This window comes from Lagenorhynchus albirostris, chromosome 18, assembly GCF_949774975.1.
Source record: "Lagenorhynchus albirostris chromosome 18, mLagAlb1.1, whole genome shotgun sequence".
NCBI classification, from domain to species: domain Eukaryota; kingdom Metazoa; phylum Chordata; class Mammalia; order Artiodactyla; family Delphinidae; genus Lagenorhynchus; species Lagenorhynchus albirostris.
In genome coordinates this window covers 13,574,526-13,594,017 of record NC_083112.1, presented here as the reverse complement: position 1 = coordinate 13,594,017, position 19,492 = coordinate 13,574,526, and the positions used below count along the sequence as shown (strand labels likewise).

The window sequence follows — 19,492 nt, the reverse complement described above, 5'->3', positions numbered from 1 at the left end:
GGAGACACTGTTGAAATTTTCGAAGTTTTCATTCTTTTACATAGTCTTTTTTTTTGGCGGTACACAGCCCTCTCACTGTTGTGGCCTCTCCCGTTGCGGAGCACAGGCTCCGGACGCACAGGCTCAGTGGCCATGGCTCATGGGCCCAGCCGCTCTGCGGCATGTGGGATCTTCCCGGACCGGGGCACGAACCCGTGTCCCCCGCATCGGCAGGCGGTCTTCCAACCACTGTGCCACCAGGGAAGCCCTAAATAGTCTTTTGATTATAAAGTCCTTACTGGGTACCTGCTATGTGCAAGGCAATTTTGGAAATCCAGTTTCAGTCATGACCTTATACTTTTATAAAATTTATAGTTTAAATCAGAGACAAATATAATTCTGTATTTAATAATTGTTGTAATGGAGGAATGTACAAAATGCAATGGGTGCTTAGAGAGCTAAACACCTAACTCTACTTGGGAGGAGTGAGCAAAGGCTCCATGGCTTCTAAACTTGAAGAATGAGTCTGAGGCTTTGCAGGCAAATGGAGAAAGCAAAGGCATGGAGGCATAATATGGTACATCAGATACTGAATATTATTTGTAATTCAGTGTAGCTGCAGTGTGAATTGGAGAAGGAAACTTTACGAAAGAGAGTAGCAATAACAGATGACTCTGAACAGTTCAAAGACCAGTTCAAGGGCCACAGATGTCATGAGAAGTATTTTTGTTCAGTGGGATTTTGATTAGTGGAACTACATGATCATATTTCCATGTCACAAAGCTCATTACAACGAAAGTGTGGAAAAGGAAATGGAGACTAGAGGCTTTTCTAATAGCATATACGAGAAACTGAGGGCTTTAGATCATGGAGATGGCTATGAGATTATATTCTGTTAACAGAATCAATCGAATTTTATGATTGGTTTGCTAAGGCAAGATAAAGGCGAGAATCTACTGAGTTTCAAATGCCTGGCTTAGGTAGTTAGATGTGGCTAATAGTTTGGACAGATTGAGCTCTTTGAGAATGTTTATTTCAATTAATGGTTTAATTAAACAGCCTGGTTTAAATAGTGATTTACCCATCCCCGGCACTATGAGAGGGTACTTCCAGAATTTCTGTATTGGAGGCGCTTACAGGCGAGTCTGGTGGGAAGAGCAGGTTACTGGGGAGCTAATCTTGTAGCTGCGTCTGCAAGACACACAAGGTTCAAAAACATAAACTGCCTGATGAACGCGGAGCCATAGTCCCACTCCCACCAACCCACCCTGTGGAGTCACACCAGACTCATAATCACCTTTATTTGATTGGTTTTTACTTAATGTCCTACAATCATACCATATTTACACCATTAGTAAGTAATGCCATTCATGATTACACACATACTTGGTACTCTGAAATGAGAATTTAGGCCTGACGCATTTCTCTTATATTTTTACATTTATAATTCAACATAGATCTAGTATATTGTGAAAAAGATACTGAAAAATTCTCCCAGTATGGTATGGAGAGTTCCAAAGTCAAACAAGGAGTCAAATTTTAAATCTCAACCTCTTTAAGCCTCTTTCTTCTTCAGTAAAATGGGAATAATTTGGCATTGTTGTGAAGAATGAGACGTGAAAGTAAATATCAAAATATTTGATGTTCAATACATATTGAAACTGTGTATTCATATTCAATACATATTTGTGCAATACATTTCTTTTAGATGAGTTACATATGTAAATTATGTGTATATATATATACTCACTAATTCCATAGGTAAATACATAAAATAGATATATGTATACATACACATATATATGACTTACATATGTAATACGCAGTTTATAAATAGCCTTGGGAACACTAGTATTTGGTCAGTTAATTTATAAGTGCTCCATTAGAGTACATAAATGCTTTCAAGTTACAAATATTTCTAGGTCTTTGGGTAAAGACATGGTGGGTATTTTTAATGTCTTAATTTGGGGACTGGGGAGCTTAAATTGGACTGAGTTTTCTTCCCACTGGCTTTTCTTTCAAATAACTAATCTTAAGAAATAAAATATCCAAAAAACTATTAGACGTGGAACACTTTAAAAGGAGGCTTTACTACCGGTGAGTGAGAGAGACTGTTATAGCATCTCTGCACTTAGCTACTGGAGGAACAAGCAGTGGGATGTACACTTCCCAAGATTCTAGAACATATTCTAGTTACTCTGACCCCTTACACTGCATTTTGTTCCTCTACAAAGTGAAAAGTTATCATTAATTCTCAAACTGAGCTGCAAAACAGAAATCATCAGGACTGCTTTTATAAACAGAAATTCTTATACATCATTCCAGATTAATGAGTAAGAACTTTAGGGGTGGCTTCCAGAAATCTGTTATTTATAATTTCCGAGGTGATTCTGATAATCACCCCAGGTTTATTTAGGACCCACCAACCTACACACTTACTATAGACACTGTAACTTGAATTTTTTTCCAAATGGACTGGCATTTGGAAATATATATTCATTTCTAAGACCTATAGCCATTAATCATTTTTGCCCTTTGTTTTTTTTTTTTGGCTACATTTGTTATATACTGGCTCAAAAGGTGTGCTAATTAAACACTAATAATAAGAGTAGACAATATGGTTTATGGTATAAGAAAATGTATTTTCACAAGAGTACCAATAAAGCATTTAAACTAAATACAACACTTCAAAACATTCTGCACAAAGAAGTTACAGATCACATTTATTTAATAACAAAACGCCTAGTTCTTTAAGAAAATATTTTTAAGACCTTACTGCAATACAATTTTCCAACCAAAGAACAAAAATATTAAACAAGTTATGGTAGAAGACATCATAAAACTTATTAATGTAACAAATTAGGCAGAATTTTGTGCTAGAAACAGAATGGGGGAAATCTAAATAAAACAAAAAATGCAGAAAACTGGGTATTCATAAATTTCTGGTTAACTGAGGCTTAATGTTGTTAAAGACCAGGAGTCTTTAAGCATCAGACTTTGTTTATAAAAAATTCCCCAAACATTAGCAACATACTACCTCAGCACAATTTTTTTTCCCTTTACAATTCAGAATCGTGCTGTTCATTTGTCAAATATATGAACAATATCTAGTTACTTCCTTAAACTTAACCAATATTACTCTTTGGATACTGATTCTGTTGCATTGTTTTTTTCCCAATGAACCTAGAGCCTATGCATACTTGGATAAAAATTGGTCTTAGAAATACTTTATTCATGAATAATTCTACACATATTCATTGAAGGCCTACATTTCCAGGCCTAGAAAGAGCAAGACAGACACCAGGCCTGCCTCCAGAGCTCACCATCTAGAATACAGCAAGTCAAGCACTGGTTCTCAATCACTACGAGCCTTCGTTTCACCTTTCAAGATGTGCATAGATATTGATGTCCTCTCTAAAGGCAAACTAAATCTTCCCTTATGCATATCATTCCTTAGATTCTCTATGGGGAATTTTGAAATCTGTATGTTGACAAGGCCTATGCTTTGCTTTCTGTGATTGCCTTCTGCTCCTTATAACAATGTCAAGTATTTTATTTTCCTTTCAGTTCTTCCCAACACAGCCTCTGCGGTTTTGTCCATACAGTTTGGCCTTTTCCGTGACACTCGTTACAGCTTTCTGCTCCCCTTCATTTTTGTTTCTTTCCTTCTGACTAGAAGCCTGGTCATCTGGGCTTCCCCATCTTCCTTTCCTAGCTTCTTATTCACTCCAGTAACTAAGCTTAACACTTCCTTAAATGTTGGGTCTTCTGTAAGTAGAATTAGTGAGCATTTCAATTAGCATTTCCTTGAGCTCTGTTGTGAACGTCAGATCCTGTTTACGACAATGCTTTCTCCCTGAACACTATTTAGATATATTATCCTCAAAAAGATGGTTTCTTGAGGATTCCTGTTTTGAAGGTTTTTTTAAAAAAGAGATCAATAAAGTAACGCATAATTCAGCAACTGATGCTTCTACTTCAGTCTCAATTAAACCCTTTGGCGTGGGATACCAATGTCACACGTAAGGGGCTAGATCGAAAATTCAAGTTTTGGCTCTTTGATTTTTAAATTAAAGTTTATAAGAACTCAAGAAGTCTGAAAACTTCAAAGCAAGCTAAATGATAAAAAGATAGTTATTCACTGATGTGATCCTTTATCATAAACGATATTAATGAAGAATTCAACTATTTTTGTGTCTCCAGGTCAGATGCTATCAAGCAAATTGCCACGTATGGATTGATAATCTTTTTACATTATTAACTCAAAGACAAATAGGAAGATTCAGTAAATATTAATTTTCCAAATGTTCTCAGAAAGAATGATCAGAAGCATCCTCCAGTTATAAGACACAGTTGGATAATCCATTTACCCCCAATGAACTACCTGTGTGTGCTGTGAGGTAGTAACGTGATCTTCTGTGGTGATGACACCCTCAACAGAGAAGTGTCCCCTCTTCACGTGAAGAGTGTGAATAACAAGAAGGGACAGTCACCTTTCATTACTTCATCAACTATTGGTGTCTTCATAGGATTTCAAATGCCTGATTCCAATTTTACAACAATAACAATAACAATATTTATTCTGGAAGGGGATTTTATGTTCCAAGCAGCAGATATTAACAACTTCCAACACGATCTCTAGGAATTATTCGCAGTTCTGAACCGTGCTTTAGAAAAACATTTCCTATACAAACAAACAAAACAAAAAGTTAGGTATTTAAAAAATGACACACTATCTTAACATTTCAACAATTATTATGTAAAAGAAACAAAGGAGTGTCAAGTAGGTACAAAGCTCAAAGATCATTAGAACCCGAGTCCAGGCTTAAGTCTTGTGCCTACCCCTCTCACATCTTCACAACGCAACTAATGTTTGAAAATTTTAAATAAGAACACTACCCAAAGAACTACTACCAAAACCAATCATCAAATAAAACATAAGGTAATTTAACCATCAATACTCACTTTAATATACAATAAAATACTGAGGGGCAGGAAAAATAATAAATCTAAATCTACCCCAAGCGACAGAAGTTTAGAAATCCTGACCTACTTTGGGTCTGCGTTGCCTGCTGAGATTTTCTTCACACCTCGTGATGCCCACAAATCAATTTTATAGGGTAATCCAACAGGCAACATGTCAGAGTAAGCAATAATTCAAATTAATATAACTACCAAGCATTTCTAGAGTAGGAAAAGCAAAATCTTTAAACCTAAGTTTAAAGGCATCTATCTATACAACAAAATGCCTCATGATTCTCAAAAAACAGACTTTTTAATTTAATAAAATTATACACTTAAAACAACTGATTTATGTAAAAAGAAATTATTTAAAATTCCTCTTCATTTGCTGTATGGCTAAATTTCAAGCCCAGGACCTAGGAGGACAATATAATTTTGTAGAAGTACTTTAGAATATTAATAGTTTAAAAATAACTATTTCTCAAGACTGAGGTTATATTATATTAAATCATGCTTAATTTCAAAATATAATTAGACTATAAGCTAAGGAAGGTACATCTAACACAAATATACAACTGTTAAAAAGTTTACTTTTACCCTTCCTGCTTGTTAGGACATCAATATTTAGCACTGTATAATGGTAGCAGCTTGAAACTCTGAGTGTAGACTAGGCCCCATGAAATTTAAATGACTGTACTTCTTTAAAATAATAATAGCCAGCACTTATTGAATGCTTACTATAAATAATGCAAACTTTTAAGCACTTTACATGTACTACCTCACAACTACCTTATGACGTAGCTCAAAATCATTATTCCCACAAGAGCACAATCTTCAGACTTTTTGTTACATGTATTAAATACCTTTAAAGCTTATTGGTCAGGTTTTCTCTTTCTTGTAGCCAAAAGCATACATAACTGATACATGGAAAGAAACCAAGTACTTACACACATAGGTAAAGACTGCTATACAATCCCTAAAAATCAACTATTACCTTGGTTAAATCCTATCAAGTCTAATTAGAATGAATTAAATATTCAGTATCAATTGATAAATATAGCCTCACCACACCTCCATGGATTTCAGATAGATACTCACCAGCAGTCTGTGCAGGATTTATTCCTATTCCATCTAGAAAATAAGTCGTAAAATCATCTAAGTTATTTCTAAAGCTAAAAGGCTTTAATAGTAACAAGAAGAACTGTGCCAAAAAAGTGCTGCTGTGTACACAGGCATAAGCCAAACAGTTATACTGAGAACACGAATGACAATCTGTCAGGTGAGTTATCTGTTGAAATCTCTCACTATTATGTATTCACACATATTGCTGGATTAGACAAGAACATCTGTCAACACAATGATCCTGGTAAGTTTTACAAAGAAGATAGTTTTTAATACTATTTAGCCACATCCAGTGAAAAATAAAGCCAAAACACCTTAGGTATGTCATTAATCATTTAATATTGCTCTGAGGCATCAAATCCTAAGGCTGAAGAGCCCACGTACTGATGTAAATTCCACTGACACTTGATAAAAGTTTACAAAGCACTTTCCCAATAGCTACTCATCTGTGAATTTAGAACTTTCCAGAAAAGTAAGATAGCTCTCATCTAAATACAGACACATTTCAATGTGACAGCATGCAGAATGTTTCAGAATAAGAAATTCCGTCATATCTAAACTAAATCATACTAATTATTGCACATTAAAGCCACCTCTTGGGCTTCCCTGGTGGTGCAGTGGTTAAGAATCTGCCTGCCAATGCAGGGGACACAGGTTCGAGCCCTGGTCCAGGAAGATCCCTGGAGCAACTAAGCCCATGCGACACAACTACTGAGCCTGCGAGCCACAACTGCTGAAGCCCATGCGCCTAGAGCCCGTGCTCCGCAACAAGAAAAGCCACCACAATGAGAAGCCCGCGCACCACAATGAAGAGCAGCCCCCGCTCACTGCAACTAGAGAAAGCCCGCGCGCAGCAGCGAAGACCCAACGCAGCCAAAAATAAATAAATAAAATAAATAAAACATTAAAAAAAACCCTACCTTCTTTTTTAGTCTATCTTAACTAATCCCGAACCACTCACCAGTACCTGTGAATATTACTTTGTATTCTTGAAAGATAATAAGCATTCCCTGCAATCTTTATTCCTCATCTTGTTTCAGTATTTTCTCATAGGGCTATTTCCATTAAACTTAATTATTAGTAGTATCCTAAGACATTCAGAATTTAATTTATATATCTAACTGGATAAAATCCTCATTATTGCAGTCTATAAGAAATTGTTTTCTATCAGGAAAGCAATAACAAGGTATAGCAAAGGTACATTCCTGCTTAGCTTCCTATATTCTAAAAGCATTTACCAATATAACTTATTAAAAAAAAAACCCCAAAACCCCTTTTTAAATAAAATGACAAGTTATTTTTAATAATAATTTGTCATGAAGTTATAAGGACACAAAATATTATCAAGTGCTGTACTATATAACAAAAGCACAAAAAAATGAAAAGAGACAATTATGAACAATAACCTTGACTTAGTGTTTACAATCAAGTATATCATTTATCTTGATATAAGTTTTAGCCTTTTATATTTAAGTCAATTTTAACTAATTTGGTTTCTTTTAAACAATTTCTGTAACTCAAAGTTAATACATAGTTTTAAAATGAATTCTTACCATTGGTAATAATTGCACTTGTTGCTGCAGGAACTTTAAACTAAAAGGGAGTAAAAGATAAAAAAATACATATATATATATATATAAAATATTAACTATGAAAGATGGTTAGCAAGGATGGGGTACATATAATCAACTCTATAATTCTAAAATGTGGTTTATCTTTTAGGATAAGTAACATCATCAAAGAATACGTAACATCATCAAAGAATACTATAACTTGCTTTATCTTTAAAGGGCAACACTGTTCTCTAAATACTGCATTTCACTGTATCTAGGACACCATACATTGTAAAATGCATCTTTCTTATGCACTACAAAAAAAGAAAAACACTGTCAATGAATCTATGACCCAATGTTTACTCTTTCAGACTTAGACATGATTTACTTTTGTCATATATAATGCTCAGGCATAAGCAAAAATAAAAGCAAAGCAACTGCTTAGAATATTCCTCAAATTTCTTTGTGGAAATAGTAAGTTCAAACAAATGCTCTCTTGTGTTTAATGGGAGGCCAACCAAGGCTCATATTCCTTCCTCAAGTTCTCCTTAAATGATTTGCTGACTTAAACCTCATGGGATTGCAACAGTCCAATTATGCCACCAGGAAATACCTCTAAGTACAAGTAGGTGCAGGTGATGTCAGCTAGACAATTATGTGACTGCCACATGGCCAAGCATGACAGGAAGACTCCACTGAGATGTAAAAAGAAGAGCTTTCTGAATCAATGAAATGTGGTATGGAGCTTATCAGTAGCTAAAAGCTAAATTCTCCTCTTAATGCTCCAGAGACCAGTATTTGTCAAAGTGTGTTCATGTCCTCATAGTTCATTCTTCCAACAAATATTAATTAAGCACTTCTACGTCATGGACTAACTTTATAAATATTAGTTGAGTTTTGTAATTAAATAAGTTTGGAAAACATTAAGTTAAACTACTAGTCTTTTCAAAATCCTTTAATATGAGGCTAATATAGTTTATTTAACTCCAGGCAAAAAAATAGTCAATAATGTGTTTCCCATACTTTTGGGCCACTGATCCCAGTTTTTAATTTTTTTTTTTGGTGGTTCTGGTGGTCTGAGGAAAACACTCTCTCTGGGAAATGCTGCTCTTGGTATTTATAGTGGTCACGTATCATAGTTGAGAAAAACAACTAAAAGCTTATTTTAATTTATGAATTGAACAACCAAGTTTTAAAATAAGAACTTAACTATGCATAAGAACAATTACTTGTTACGGGCTTATGTACCTAAAAAACAAATAATTTTACTGTTCATATCGCACATTCTTAAGTGTAAGTGTCCTCTTAAAGTTTTAAAAATTTTAAATAAACCTAATTTAAAGTAACTTCAAAATGTACTTTAATAAATTTAAAAATACTTCAAAAGTTTTTATAGAGGCTGTAATACTTATTAAAATTTTATCAAACACCTAAATTAATTATAGGCAATTTCAGATGTCTAAAACTTGAATATGACAAAGTTTCTATTTGTTATTCTTAGTTATGTCCATTTTAAGATAAGCTATGCGTTTTCTTAGTGGTAACATATTTTGTGACATTAAAAATCAAAAGCAACTGCAGACATAATTTCTTCCTTTTCCAGCACGTAGCAACAATGGTTAAACTGACATCTGGGGAAACATTACCAGTGATGTACATACAGCAACTACCACTTCTGTCTACAGTACTGACAAGTTTTTTCCCAGATGCAAAGTGCACTTTATGTTCCTCAGCTGTCATTCATTCATTCCTATCTCATATCCCACATGTCTTATAATTTAGGATGTTAAGAGGCTCTTTCAGGTTTGACAACTCATTCCTTAAATTAATTCCCAGTCATATGCTGGGGGATTTTATTTTATTTTTTATTAAGAGAATTTTACTAGGGATTTATATCCACAGACTTCTGGTTTCTTAAGTCAAATCTTGTTCTTACTGAAAGAGTCTACAATGTCATCTTGTGAAAGGCCTTCTCACTGCTGCCTTAAAGCTATATCCTTTCTAAGTGTGTAACACTCGTGATTCATTATAATTAAAAGGTACACTAAAACCTTAATCAATACATGTGGTTGCGTGAAGTTTGTTCATTTTCTGCTGCACACATGTTAGGATTTTCACAAGCTTTACTAGAAGACCCAGATCACAACAATGCCTTTGCCTTGTAAAAGGACACACTATAAAATAAGTACAAAATTTAATAATAAATATTAATTATAGCTTGAAGAGATCTACTTCTCAAATTGGAATCTGTGGAACCTGCCAGGCCACAAGCCAGGAGCATTTCAACCAAGTGATCTGTGTAGCAAAAAGTAATGATGCTGTGTTCAGATTTGTTCCCCACCTCTTTTTAGTTATTCTTTCTGCATGAAGGACAGATCAAAATTGACAATAAAGCAAGTAATACCACTTTTCAGTTTAACTCTGAATGAGTGATGAACGATGGCAGTGGTCCCTGACAATAGTTTATAAGGAGCCGGAAGCACTAATGGGCTGGCTGATTTTCCATTAATTCCTTAAGTACAGGGCCGGACTATGGATTAAGCCGGTTTCTTATTTATTTAATTACTGAATTTTTTTCTGTGACTGTAAACTTGTAAGATTTCGAACGAAATATTCTGAGTTGGGTTACTCTGTACCTGCACTGCACCTTTAACTCCACAAAATTTTAGTAACTGCTATTATATTTTTACACAAAATCACTTAATCAGGTAGGAACGGTAGGCATTAACTATTCCCATTTTACACATTAAGAAATTTAAGGAAGAAATTCGTGGGCTGGCCCCACGTCAAACAGATAATTAATGACACAGTTAAAAGAGGAATGCTAAGTCTCCTAAATCACATTTTCAGGTTACTTCCACCAGACCAAGTTTCTCTTCTAATTGTTAAGTCCAACGAGTTACTTTACAGATGCCTCTGATAAAAAAAATTCTGATGAAAAAATTTTATTTCTTAAAAACAGAAACCCAAACATATCTTTAAAAACACTTTTAAAAACAATAAATTTTACTGACAGTCCACATGCTTTATAGAGAAAATCTGAAAAGATAAATATATAATAAAATTGTACTTCTAGAATCAAAGCTAGTAAAACACAGGCGTACAGATTACAGTGATATAATGTTTTTTTAAAAAATTGACATATCATCACTATCTTTTCAATTTCAATAAAAATTCTCCTTATAATTTTCCATGATTACATTAAATAGATGTGTCCATTTAAGTCATTCTTTTATCGGTGAGTCTCAACTTTCACTCTACTTTTATCTATAAGTGAGGCTTAACTTTTTGACAGCGTAAACCTAGTAATGAACCCATGTGGCAGTGGTGGGTCAAGATGCATGCAGATTTTTGAGACACATCACTAAACTGCACTCTCTACAGGTTGTTCCAATTTCTGTACTTACTTCTTCTGCTGCAAACTTTAAGACTGCTGTAAAAGGTGTACTTTCAGGAACACTGAGTCTGCAAGAATTAAAAAGAATCTTTTAAAAGGCTGAGTTTTTTTTAGGTCCTCTGTTACTTATTTCGGCTACTGACAAAGCTGTCTTTTGAGTCTGACGTTGACGTATTATGATTGCACACTATGTTCATTAACTCTACCAAGAAAGAAAGCAATTATTAGCCTTATTGCTGAGATGGTGCCCTCGGCTCCGCTTGAAAATGAATAACCTACATAGGTGTGGATTTGTACATGCTTCATACTTTGATACAAACAGGTCTAGCGTGTAGGTTGCTTCTTGTTTCTAGAGATGGGTTTCAAAAAGTTGAATCTCTCCTCAGTCTTCAGTACACTTTGCCGCCTCCAGTTCATCCCATGCAAGAATGTGATCATTTTCATTAGAAGAAGAGGCTACCTGGGAAGCATCATCAGATCATAAGTCTTTTCACGAAGCTTTCTGTGAACTTTCAATCATCAAGTCTAAAATAGTAGTCCAAGTTGATGAAAATGAGTATGTTTACTATGGCGAGATGTTCAGTGATTTTCCACCTTTATGTCATTTGAAAATGGGCTCACTCAATACAAACATTTCAGAGAGTGATGTGTGATTTTGTTAACTGACCTGTACAGTGGCAAGTGTATTAAAGAGCACCAATAAACAGTCAATCCGCATCAATTTTCCAACTTAAACACTAAAAATTAATTGACATTACACCTTAAGAAAGCACTCAAAGACACAGAAATAAGTTAAATAAGATTAATAAGAGTCCTAACGTAAAATAAATTACAATGATTAAAGATCAAATCCTCTTTCAAAGTAGGGAAAGCTAACATTTCTCTTTGAAACTTCTCTGTTTGTCACCACTGTATTGTTCTCTAACGACTTAATACCAACTACTACTATATAACACCCTCAGGTATATGTACCATCCCCTCACTTAGTCTACAGATCTACTGCTGAATATAAAAATCATTGTATCTGACACAGCACATTACAGCGACTTTCAGTAAGGAAAGTGTTAATAGATTTCTCAGCTGCCCTAGTCCACTCCCCCCAAATAATGCTAAAGAGTGAAAATAGATGTCATTTTTTTCCCTTTCCTTTTTTATATGGAATAAAAAGAGAGAAAAACAAAATTCTAAAGGATAGCCATTTGATTAAAAAATATCTAATAAACTGGCAATGTAAAAGGTTACAAAGCTGGGAACAGTACTTTGCAAGTATTTCTGTAGTTTATTTATAGTTTAGAACCTGAGACTCACTGTCCTAAAACTCTAGAGGAGAACTTCTTAAAGTTTGCGGTTTCAATTCACTTTTGGACTAGAGACTGAAAATGTCCTTGTATCATATAATAAAATGTCATGTTGATATTCATTAACATAAGTTTCTATCTGCATATTAAATTGGTGAGACTGTCCAAATAAAATCCAATAATACAGAAAATAAAAACATATTTTAGTGCATGTTCTAATTAGCAGAAAATTGCAGAGGGACTGGGAGTTACTGCAACTCCAGAAACCTTACCTAGATTTGAAGCTCTTGTGTTTGCCAGTCACATCATTTTGTAAAACTTACGCTTACATTACATTGGTGTTTTGAAAAAATAGGAACTATCCTGCATATTAAAATGAACTTTTAAAGTAAATTACTGGCAAAATTTGTTTTTTTAATAAATATTTCACATAAACAGAACCATGGCATAACTTGACAAGTGTTATTATAAAGAATAAAAACAAAGTTTCTATAGGACACTAGGGAAGGGTGAAATGAACTCCCTAGATCATCACAGAAATTGTCTCAGAGGTGAAACTTTGATCATTAAAGGATACTGTCAGGAAGTGGTAGTCACGAAACTACATTAGAAGCACACAGGAGAACGTGTGCCAGACAGGGAGGATCCAAAGACTTGCTTGTCAATTTGGGAACAGGATGGCTGAAACTTTGATTAAGTGATGGTGGTGGTAAGTAGCCGGGGGTGGGGTGAGGAGGAAGAGGGGGGGAGTAAGACTGGAAACACTGGAATTAGACTGAAAGAGCCAAAGGTGTTTTTTAACGCATCCTGTATATGAAAGAGAATGTTTGATTTCAACATTTCTATAACCAAGTAGCAATACCAACAGGGAATCTATCAACAAACAAAAAAACAAAACAAACAATAAAAACCCAGACATTCCCCCGAATAAATCCAGGACTGAAACATCTTTCTTAGAATTCAACTATTAGCAACTCAAGGAACATTTCTCTATCGAAGTATGTATTTACCTGCCTGACAAGTGAAAAGTGGCCTTAAAAAGTTAAAGCATGTTTTCCCACAAATCTCAGAGCTGCTTTTACTAGTACTCAAATACTAGATACCATTACTTTGAATAGGAAACATAACATAATGACCCTGACACACCCATACATGTGTTGTGTCTATTTTATATACACATACCCATACGCAAATTACACATACATACAACTATACACACACTGAACTAGAAGTGTGCTGCTAAATTCATTCGGTCAACACATACTGAGTGAACTGGTACCACGTTCCAGGCACTCTTATAGACACCGATGCTGCTCTACTCCTTCATCTTTCTCCCTCCCACCTTCTTATTCTTTTTTTCTACAGCCAACTTACACGTTGATGAAAACAATCCAATGTAAAGGGCGAAATCAAAGATGAGAGAGGGAGTAATCTCTCTACTTTGTGAAGCCCAACTATCGAGTGAGTCACACTCAACGAGTATCAGGAGCCTGACTGTTCTAGTAATTTCGGAACCCGGACTGGGATGCTTTCCCTTACTTCCTCTAACAGCTGGTCAAAGTGGTGAAAGGCCTTTCTCATCACGAGCAGATTGAGACTGTTTTAAGGACGCCAGCAAATCACCAGAGCCCCGTCCACACGTCCTCCCACTCCGTCAGCCCCCAAAGAGAGCTCGCAAATCACCAGCAACGTTCCCAGCACACATATCCGCACAGCCCCGCGCCTGGGCAAGCTGACACTTACAGGATATCTCAGTTCGAGTGGGATGTGGGAAGCTCAGGGGAGGAAAGGAACGCGGACCACTGGTGTGGAAGCTGCGGGGAAGGCTCATATCGCCCAGCCCATAGCGACCCTCCCCCCCACTCCGCGACCGAGCTACTCACACTTTGTACGGCAGCCGCGGGTCCGACGTCAGTGTAATCTTAAAGGAAACCTTCGACCTGTGGAAGAGAGCGGGAGAGTTAAGGTCGGGCAGCGGGACGGGGGACTGGGGCGGGTGGAAAGCAAACACTTACATGGTGCTGCCGGTCTGGACACGAACCTCACTCCAACTCCGTCCACCAACCTCACTTCCTCTGCGGCGTCTGGCCCTACTCAGGTCCACGTCTCCCGCGGCAAGCGGGGGTCCTCCAAGGTTGCTGGTGTCCAAGGTACTGCCTGAAAAATCGGGCCCAGATGCTCACGCTGGGCGGCGCCTACAAGCTACAGATAGCTACTGCTTTTTCATGTATATCTCTGAAACAAAATTGCGGATCGTTTGGAATGAATATTCTTCTAATTGCATTTATTTTCTTCTGTATTTTCAGACAGGCACAGACAGAGACAGCAGGACTCCAGGTCCCAGCTTGCCGGTTGGGTCGGAAGTAAGGGTCCCGGGAGGCGGGCGAAGAGCGGGGCGGTGGGCGGGGCTGGAGGCGGGCGCTCTCCCAAGTTGCCGAGGCAACCTGAGCGCGGAGAAGCTCGATTGATGCACTAGAAGTTGGAATCCTCACCTGGCTTTAATATTAGTATTTTATGCCTGTCCAGCAACCTAATCATGTTATATCTTGTAGATTTCTCGTATTTTTTTCTTTTACATTTTAAATTTCAACAGCTAAGGGACTTATCAAGCTGGTGAGAGAAAGACAAGATCCCTGCACTTGAGGAGTCCAGTTGAGAAGATTAATCCATGAATAGATTTCAATAGTTTGTTATGTGGGTCTAATAGGATTAAACCAGGGAACTAGGTTGCCTATCACCGGTCACATTTATTCAGCTTAATAAAAAATTTGAATCCTTTCTTTGTGTCAGGCACTAAAGCTAAACGATGGGTATGCCGGGATGAGTAAGGTAGGTAGGTGCCAACCCTCTAGGATCTAATAGTCGCAGGTTCTCATATAGTGAGGGAAGACGACTGTACGTCCTCTAAATTTTATTACAAATCTAAGCATCTGTGTCTAGAAGACAAACATTCTCTTACAATGTCTGTGATTCCCTCTTTAAGAAACATTGCAATAAATAGACAAAATGGGAAACACGTAGGCACTAATATAATAGAAAAAAATTGTTAATATTTAGTATATTATGTTAGATTCTTAAGGAGAGATATCTAAGAGAGGAATAGGGAAGCAACTGTAGTGGGAGTGCTGAAAACCAATTTCATCTTTGCCATAATTTTGCAGCAGACTACTTTTCTATGGTGGTATCTCCCCAGGCAGAGAGAGATGATTCTGACAGTGGGAAAGTAAGCCTTCAATATTCTCATGACAGTCATTGTCTTATTCACTTTTTAAAATGTAGGTCTTGCCATATATGTAGAAGGATGGAGGCAAATGTCGACTGATAGATTTGGGGATCAGCAGTTATAGCATTAATAGCTGAAACTATGGGCTTTGTTGGTATGACTAAGATTTTTGAGAATAGCAGTAGGGAGAAAACTACTGATTGTGTCTACCTGGTGTCTGCTAGCCAAACAGCAATGAAGAATTAGAGTACATACATACAGTCTCTATTTCTAAGAATACATGTCATATGTTTTTAGACAATATTTACATCTTGATATTTATAGTTTTGTTTCTGCTCACATATAAAAACATGGGGCAAAATCCTGAAAAGACAAACATGTTTTGATCAGCATTTTTATTGTATGTGTAAAAATAGTGAAGACAGGATTCAACCTCAGGCAGTGTGACTTCAGTTCACATTTAGCTGCCTCTTCAGAAAATATGTTAATATATTATAACAAAAGTACACTGGAAAAACATTGTGTTCCCAAAATACATTGACAAATACATGTTCCTGAATGTTTAGATTTCTTTCTCACCTCCGTCCTCTCACTCTCCTCCCCATAAGTGTGTCTCCTCAGTCATAGCATAATTTCTGCTTGTTTCATTTTATGCATAAAAAATGGTAAATGAATCCATTAATACTCAGTATTTACTCTTTTTTAACATTGCTAATACATTTAGCAAAATTTGGCAAATATTTTAACAAAAGAAGGACCTTCTTATTTACTGAAAAGTTAAAGTGTTGAAATATATTTAATGACTGTAAAGAGAAGCAAACTCTGGATTTTAGGAGGTTATTGGCAAATGTAACACTTTAAGACAACAAACAGCATAAGTAGACTAACGTGTTTTGGAAGGGGCCCAATTAGTATCATGTAGAGGCAGAAATGATTGTAGACGTGCACAGTGTGCCCCTATTAGAACTCATTAAATGTCAATGAAACATGCCAATATTCTGTTTGCAAAAGCATGTAAAGTTCTCATTATTAGAAAGGAATTGGAGGGAAATTAAATTTACTTAAGGACAAAAGAAATTTGCTAACAGAGTCATAAAATTCTTCTTACCAGTTATTTTTGTAGCCACATTTAAATAAAATAGAAAACATGTCAGATTTATTTTTATTTTTTATTTTTTGGGTCTTCATTGCTGCACGTGGGCTTTCTCTAGTTCTGGCGAGCAGGGGCTACTCTTCGTTGCGGTGTGCGGGCTTCTCATTGTGGTGGCTTCTCTTGTTGCAGAGCACGGGCTCTAGGCACATGAGCTCAGTAGTTGTGGCTCGCGGGCTCTAGAGCACAGGCTCAGTAGTTGAGGTGCACGGGCTTAGTTGCTCCGCGGCATGTGGGATCTTCCCAGACCAGGGCTCGAACCCGTGTCCCCCTGCATTGGCAGGCGGATTCTTAACCACTGCGCCACCAGGGAAGTCCAACACGTCAGATTTGGAGGCCATTTTTTTTTTTTTTTTTGTCTTTCTAACTTTTTCACCCTAATTTGACTGTATTTATAATTATGACTAAGATCACCTGATAGTCAAGGTTTTTAATCCTGGAAGGTTTACACTGGGATAAAACTTAGGGTCTTCTACTCCAAACACTTTATATTACAGGAAACAAATTGTAGGCTGACCAATTAATAATAAATGGATATTTTTAGAGAGGTTTAATTTGGTCATTTTTTTCCTGTTATTTTTCTTTCCCCTGCAATCCTCTAGCAGGTCTTGGTATTATTGGGGCAATGATAATAATAATAGCTCAAAATTCATCAAGATTTACTGTGTGCTGGGTATTATGTTAAGCATTTAGTATAAGTGGAATCACAAAATATAGACTTTAAACCTTCATAGACCTTGGCTGTAGGTTATAATTCAATGACAAGAAGCTTTATGCAAAGAGGAGAATGATCTGGTAGACAGAAGTATGTGAAAATATGTAAACGCTGTGTTGATCCTAAGGTAACTATTATAAGTTTAGGGAGTGTTTACATCCTTGTATGCCCGAGAACAAAGAAATATAGGTAAGATTAGAGCCTAGAAAGGCTAGACAATGGCCTTAGAGGTGATACAGCTTAAAATGTGCTGCCTCTGATTATTATGATTACATACCCTTCCCAAATATTTCCTGAAATTTAATGAGAAAAGAAAGGAAAATAAAATGAACAAGGTTTTCTAAAAAGGTCATTGTTTGACTATAAGCCTTGTAGATGTGAGAATCACAAAACTTGCAATATTTTAAATACAGAAATTATAAAATACCTTTATTACAAAAAAGCACTTTAAATTGTATGAAGTAGGAATTTACCAGTGCTGCATAATTAAATTTTCTCTCTAAATACTATGTGAATTATTTGTTTAATGGGAATATACTTGTCGGAGAAATTAAAGTCACCTCTCACAGATCTATTCCAACCACAAGATTGTGTTTTTTCTACACACATATTTACTCATTTTTATCCTTCCAGTAGCTCTATGAGGTCACTACTAGTAATACTCTATTTTCAGGAGGGGAAAGTAGCACAGAGAAAGTAAATAGTTTATCCCAAGTTTAAGTAAGTGGCTGAAAGGAGATTGAACTCAGATATCTGGTATTAAAAACTGGTTTTTAATCACTGTAAGAGGTTAAGGAGCTAAGTCATATCATTAACTAGTGGCAAACAATTCTTTGAAATAGGAAATATTGTTATCCTTATTTTACAAATAAGGAAGTTAAGACACAAAGGCACTAAATAATTTTTTCAAGGTCACACAGCTGATTACTATTAAATATTAATATTATTAGTATTATGTTAATTTGATATTGTTGGTCTTAAATATATTTGAAAATTATTTATGACTCTCTTGCCTAAACAGATCAAGAAATAGTCATTGATAATACTCTCTTATATTTATACAGCATTTTTTTCCTTTGAAATGTTTTACATTCACTGTCTTATTCAATGTCTAAAATAAAATACACAAAGCAGTCAGGATGTGTACTATTATCTTTTTTAAAATGAAAAAATGGACAAAAGAGGTTATGAACAGGCCTAAGGTCACACACATGGTTTGTGAGAGGATAGTGACAAAACACAGTTATTGATGTTTCTTTACGAAATTCACCTAATTTGACCCTATACAAGTTTATTTTTAGTAGTTACTATTTAAAATACAAATAGTTGAATGGTAAATTCATTTGATGAGCTTCTCAAGGAGTTCTTACTCAATTTTTCTGTCCCAGCACCTAGAAGAGTATCTGGCATATAGCAGCTATTCAATCAGTATTTGTTGAATTAATTAATGTTACTTTAAAAATGTTGTAGATTGGTAATGCTTCCTAATTGCAGTAATGTTTTTACATTCCATTAACTGCAGTCATAAATGTTCTTAATGCAGTAGATTATACACTTTGTTTCTTGCTTTGTTCTTATTTTAAGGCTTATCTGCTCAAAGGACAGTCTACTCACTCAATTCACTGCTCCTGCTGAAAGCAGAGGTTAGAAAAGGCTAATTAAAGATTCTTATCAAATATTATTAAATAAAGAAGCCATTTGAATAAAAGATTATGTGAATATCCTCACATGTTCCCACACCATTACTTTGTGTGACATGTTTATTCTGAATCAGAGACCCTGTGCTAGAAATCTCATTAATGATTTTTCTAGGACTATATACTTCTTAGAGATGAGGAATTGCTCATTGATATTAACCTTTCTTGTATGGTTGTGGTGGGAAAGCAGAGGTTGTGAGCTGGTAGCAAATGGCCCAGGAGAGTTTGGGGCTTGGTCTGTATAGTACAGCTAAGTGAGTATTAACATTTGGCACAGATACCTGTCGTCCTAATCACACTTTCATGTTTTCTATTGATCTCCTGCAGTCATTCGAGCTTATGACCCTTGGTATAATTGATATGATTTAGGGAAAGCAACCCAGGTGTCAGGCAACT

The 19,492-nt window shown here is 35.9% G+C and overlaps 1 protein-coding gene across 6 annotated transcripts; it reads right to left on the bottom strand.

The window, feature by feature from the left end:
• Positions 1-1,030: 1,030 nt before the first annotated feature.
• On the bottom strand, positions 1,031-14,429 carry UFM1 (ubiquitin fold modifier 1). Of its 6 annotated transcripts, XR_009536771.1 has the most exons (8): positions 14,327-14,429; positions 14,195-14,251; positions 11,024-11,081; positions 7,617-7,656; positions 6,043-6,072; positions 5,033-5,123; positions 4,364-4,663; positions 1,031-1,170 (listed from the first exon to the last, which is right to left on the bottom strand). XR_009536771.1 is itself a non-coding variant. In XM_060129168.1 (7 exons), coding segments are annotated over exons 1-7 (273 nt in total). In that variant the 5' UTR covers positions 14,329-14,429; the 3' UTR covers positions 2,639-4,617. The 6 variants fall into 6 exon arrangements, 4 of the variants coding, with proteins under 4 accessions (XP_059985153.1, XP_059985151.1, XP_059985150.1 ...); XM_060129168.1 differs by lacking the exon at positions 1,031-1,170 and having other exon boundaries at positions 2,639-4,663; positions 5,033-5,069; positions 6,040-6,072; XM_060129167.1 differs by lacking the exon at positions 1,031-1,170 and having other exon boundaries at positions 2,639-4,663.
• Between the last annotated feature and the right edge of the window lie 5,063 nt (positions 14,430-19,492).

Excerpts from the sequence above, each read along its gene's own strand:
- UFM1 (XM_060129167.1), bottom strand. Across the intron at positions 11,082-14,194 it reads CCGCGGCTGCCGTACAAAGT|ACTCAGTGTTCCTGAAAGTA; the intron begins GTGAGTAGCTCG and ends TAATTCTTGCAG. Across the intron at positions 6,073-7,616 it reads AAGTGCAATTATTACCAATG|ATGGAATAGGAATAAATCCT; the intron begins GTAAGAATTCAT and ends CTTATTTTCTAG.